The sequence below is a fragment of the Helianthus annuus genome, chromosome 1 (assembly GCF_002127325.2).
Source record: "Helianthus annuus cultivar XRQ/B chromosome 1, HanXRQr2.0-SUNRISE, whole genome shotgun sequence".
Lineage (NCBI taxonomy): Eukaryota > Viridiplantae > Streptophyta > Magnoliopsida > Asterales > Asteraceae > Helianthus > Helianthus annuus.
The window spans coordinates 132,800,943-132,806,538 of NC_035433.2; the positions used below are offsets into that span (position 1 = coordinate 132,800,943).

Consider the following 5,596-nt stretch of genomic DNA (forward strand, 5'->3'; position numbering starts at 1 on the left):
GTTGGAATATAGTGAAAAAACGGATCGAGTCTATTGCTTGTTTTGTTAGTTATTCAAGGAACCTGGTCAAAAAGAAACATTTGTTAGTGAGGGCTATTACTATTGGAACAAAAAAGACAGACTTAAAACACATGTTGGTGTTGAGGTATGTGGATAAATTGGGAGTTGTTAAAGAGCGATTTGTTGGCCTTGTTCATGTCAAAGAAACAACTTCATTATCTCTTAAATATGCTATTGATGAGTTATTTGCTAAATATAATTTGAGTTTAACGAAGGTAAGAGGTCAAGGATATGATGGTGCAAGCAATATGGCAGGTGAGTTTAATGGATTGAAAGCTTTAATTTTGAAAGAAAATTCTTCGGCTTATTTTGTACATTGTTTTGCCCACCAACTTCAACTAGTTGTTGTGGCCCTTGCAAACAAGCATGATGATATTTGGAAATTTTTTGAAGAGGTGTCGAATTTGACAAATGTGGGTTGTGCATCTTGCAAACGAATAGATTTGATTCGAGAAAGTCAAAAAGATAAACTAAAAGAAGCAATAGGTCGTGAAGAAGTTGAAACTGGAAGTGGTTTAAATCAAGAACTTTCCCTTGCAAGAGCTGGAGATACACGATGGAATTCGCATTATAAAACACTAGTGCGTTTGGTTCAACTATACCCAACAATTATTGAAGTGCTTGAATATATTTGAAGTTCCGGTCAAATTAATATTCAACAAAGACAAGGTAATGGAATTTGGAAATACATGAAGTCATATGATTTTGCATATTATCTACATTTGATGAAGCACATCTTAGTGGTGACTAATACATTGTCTCAAGCTCTTCAAAGAAATGATCAAGATATAGTGAATGCAGTTGGGATGGTTAATGCAACAAAACAACAATTACAAACGTTTAGACTCGAAGGATTTGATTCACTTGTGAAAGATGTGGCATCATTCTGTGATAAAAATGAAATTGAAATGGTCGACATGGATGCCGAATACATTGACCCAAAATATAGAAGGAGAAAGACTAACATCACTAATCGTCATTTTTATGAGGTTGAAAATTTCAACACGGTGTTAGATATGCAAATTCAAGAGATTGGCAACCGTTTTAATGAGGTAACCACTGAATTGCTAATGTATATGAGTGCTTTGAGCCCAAATGATAATTTTAGTGCATTTGATGTTTCAAAGATATTAAGGTTGGCCGAGATGTATCCGCATGATTTTAATTATGAAGAAAGAGATTATCTTATGAATGAGCTCGATATCTACATTAATAACATAAGAGGCGATAAAAGGTTTGCCAACGTGAAAGATATATCTAACCTTGCAACAATGATGGTAGAAACAAATAAACATGTTGGATATCCATTGGTCTATCGTTTATTGAAATTATCATTAGTTCTACCGGTTGCAACGGCAAGTGTTTGAAATATGTTTTTCTGCTATGAAGCATGTGAAGACGGATTTACGGAATCGGATGAGTGATGAGTATTTGACTGATGCTTGCATTTGTTATATTGAAAAAGAGTTCTTTGCGAAAGTTGCGATTGAAGACGCTATGAATCGTTTTCAAAATATGAAAACACGTAGGGAGCAACTATGAAATGTATTTTATTATATATATTATAAATGACTTTGTATTTTTATTTTGGGTTATTTCAATGACATGGCACTTTTATTATGATAGTGATTTTTATTATGTAATTCGACCCGAATCGACCCAACCCGATCCGAAATTTTGGACCCCAAATTTTTACAAATCCAAATATCGAAAAAAAATGACACCATAGGAAAAAATTCGTGTCTCCGCCACTGCCTAGGTCCAAAGGATCTAGGTGAGATTGAAAGTCGTCACCACTTGGAAGGTCATGACATTATTCCATTACGAATATTTTTAGGACTTATTTAAAGTATAAATTTACGAACCTATTCAGTGTATTGAAGAGATTATAAGTTTGAGAAAATTCTATAAAGACAAATATTTAGATTGTTTAGTTTGTTATATTATATATACTAGCTTACAACCCCGTGTAACACGGGTTGAATAACGAAAAATGTAAATTATAAACTTGTATATAATCCTTATTAATGAAATGACTTATTTAGATAAATTAGTAAAACGAAAGAATAGTTATATTTTCATTACTTATACATGTGATTTGATACTTTATTAGTAATTATTGTTTATATCCAAATAATTTATTTTATCTTAACAAATATATATGGTTAGGGTAAAATGAAAACTTCTACGAGTTGTGAGAACTTAGAGAACTCAACCTTACAAAAGGTTTTTTGAATTTTTTACAGATGGTGTGAATGAACGGTTACAGACTTAAGGTGTTAAACCTTTTGATTTTAGATTCAAGTGGTTAAAACCATTAAAACATAGGGACTCAAAAAGTAATTTACTATTAATTAAATTTGAAATTAAACGTTTGATCTCTAACTATATTAATAATATTATACTTATTATATTATTTAATACATTTATATTTGTTATAGATAATTGTTAATTAAATTTGAATTTAGACGTTTATCTCTAACTATATTAATTAATATTATATTATATTTTGTGTATAAAATTAATATGTAATACTATTATTAAAAGGGAGGTGTCATCAGAGAATGACACGTGTACAAAAAAAATTTCATTTATTAGTATATGAAGATTATTATTATTATTATTGTTACTATTATTATTATTATTATTATTATTATTATTATTATTATTATTATTATTATTAGAGTTAATTGCCAAAATCGTCCTTGAGGTTTTGGCACGTTTGCCATTTTCGTCCAAAATGACACTTTTGTACCAAATTGCCCCCAACGTTTGTAACTTTTTGCCATTTTCATCTAAACCACTAACTTAGTTTATTTTTTCTGTTAAGTTGAGGATATTTGGATGAAACTGACAAATATAAAACCACAGGGATGATTTTGGCAATTTACTCAAACTCTTTTTAATTTCTTTTATTTAATTATTTTTGTTACATATATAATAAAAAAGAATATACATGGAGTTTTTAGAAAAAAAAATTAATAGTTTTGTCACATAATTTTTATAAATTTTCATCCAAATCACTAACTCAGTTTATTTTTTCTGCTAAGGTAAAGGATGTTTTAAATTTTATAAATTAAGACAGAAATTAATTTACAGCTTCTTTATATAAATCAGTTTTATAAAGATAAAACGTCATTGGTGTGCAACACATAACAATCAATTACAATTTTTAGTATTTATCAGTTGTAGAGATAGAAAAAAATTGTAAAACATTACATATTTTTTAAATGTGTTGAGCACCTAGGAAATTTGTTGGTAGAAATAAAATATTTATTTAATTAAGATTATGAGGGTAACTAACTAATACTTATTCTGAGTGGCTTGAGTAAAGAAACTTTTGATTCATAGCATTATAATTACAATTTGGTGGGTAATTTTAAGGTTTGGTAACGATAAGTTGTTTGATGGGGGGGGGGCACTGGCTTCAGCTTTTTCCTTAGGAGCGAATTTAAAAGATTAGAAGATGAATTAGAAACTTGGTACATATGATAAGATTTTTTATTTTACCTTTTTCAATAAGGTCACCAACATTTTAGTTTTATAAAATTTATAGGTTTAAGTAGATTTTATTTTTATAAAACTGATATATATAAAAAATAGAAATTAATTTCTGTCTTAGTTTATAAACATTCTTCGCCTTAATAGAAAAATTAACTTAGTTAGTGGTTGGATGAAAATTTATAAAAATTATGTGACAAAGCTATTATTTTTTCATATAAAAATTGCATGTATATTCTTTTTTATTATATATGTAACAAAATTAATTAAATAAAAGAAATTTAAAAGAGTTTGAGTAAATTGCCAAAACCGTCCCTGTGGTTTTATATTTGTTAGTTTCATCCAAATATTCTCAACTTAACGGCAAAAATAAACTAAGTTAGTGGTTTGGATGAAAATAGCAAAAAGTTACAAACGTTGGGGGCAATTTGGTACAAAAGTGTCATTTTGGACGAAAATGGCAAACCTGCCCAAACCTCATGGACGATTTTGGCAATGAACTCTTATTATTATTATTATTATTATTATTATTATTATTATTATTATTATTATTATTATTATATATAGACGCACATAGTCTCTTTTAGCTTCCTCCTCTTCCTCTCTACATCACCACCGTCACCTCCATCTTCTCCTCTCTCCTTCTCTCTCTCTCTCTCTCTCTCTCTCTCTCTCTCTTTCTCTCTCTTTTTCAGTCCCTGTCTAGTTTTCTTTGTCTCTCTCTCTAACACTACAGCATCACCACAACACATACCTCCGACAACCACCCCCACTATCGCCCGCCACTCCCACCCTCACAATAACCACCACTGAAGACCTGCACAACCATGGAACACCTGCGTCGTCGCCTTTTCCGCTCACCACTCGAACTTTTGCGTCGTCGTCCTCTGCTGGGTCTAACACTAACATTGCACACTGCCACTTGCCGTTTGAAAACCATTTATCATATATGTTACAGACTCCAAGGATGTTGGAGAAACATAAATCGCTACAATCTATTTGGAATTGAGAATGGATTCATCTATTTCTATGGTGGTGGTAGTTGTTTAGACGGCTATTGGATTTTATACGGTGCATACACACAGTCAGCCTAATGTTTTGATGTTTCAAAGCATATTTAACATGTGGTGGTTGTCTAGTGGTGGGTGGTGACGGTGGTGGTTGTGGTGGGGGGAGGAAGTGAAAGATATTGTGTGCGTATATAATAATAATAATAATAATAATAATAATAATAATAATAATAATAATAATAATAATAATAATAATAAATAGAAGTTTAAAAAAATTAAAAAATATAGAGTAAAATGTCATTTTCGTCCCTGTGCTAAATAAGTTACGAGTTTTTTAACTGCGGTTAGTTTTTTGACATAAATGACACGTTTCGTGAATGTCACGAAGGAAAATTGTGCAAGTTTTAAATCTGGTCTGAAATGACAAAAGTAGACAAACCACAATACCACATAGACGTAAATGACATTTAACTCTTTTTTTATCAAATATTTATAACATACTTTAAATTTCTTTTATCAGATATTTATAATCTTGCAATCTTTTGTAGTAGATAATCCATCCTTTCATGGGATACAGACATGATAAAAGACATGATAAATACATGATATGTAATAAAAATGAATTCTAAAATCATATAATAAATCGTGCTTAAAATGCAACTAACACATCTGAATTTAAAAATTCCAATTGTAGCATTGGACATCTATATACTCCTAGCCAAAATACCCATGGCTTGGGGATAGGGCTGCAAACGAATCGAACGAACACGAACAAGACATTGTTCGTATTCGTTTGTTAAGAAATATATGTGTTCGCGAACCGTTCACGAACACTTATCGAACGAGATTTTATGTTCGTGTTCGTTTGTTAAGGAAATGAACGTGTTCGTGTTCGTTTGTGTTTGTTTATTAATTTTAGGCAACAAATGTTGACGAACACAAATGAGTAAAAACTAATGTTTATGAACACAAATGGAAACAAACGAACACAAACAATCGTTCATGAACAAAATATATAATACACC

The 5,596-nt window shown here is 30.4% G+C and overlaps 1 protein-coding gene across 1 annotated transcript; it reads left to right on the plus strand.

Annotated features, from left to right (window-relative positions):
* The first annotated feature begins 749 nt into the window (after nt 1–749).
* Nucleotides 750–1,602, plus strand: LOC110931666. The gene is made up of 2 exons (XM_035989289.1): nt 750–1,337; nt 1,450–1,602. Exons 1-2 carry the CDS (start codon nt 750–752, stop codon nt 1,600–1,602), a joined length of 741 nt encoding a protein of 246 aa, XP_035845182.1.
* The last annotated feature ends 3,994 nt before the right edge of the window (nt 1,603–5,596 follow it).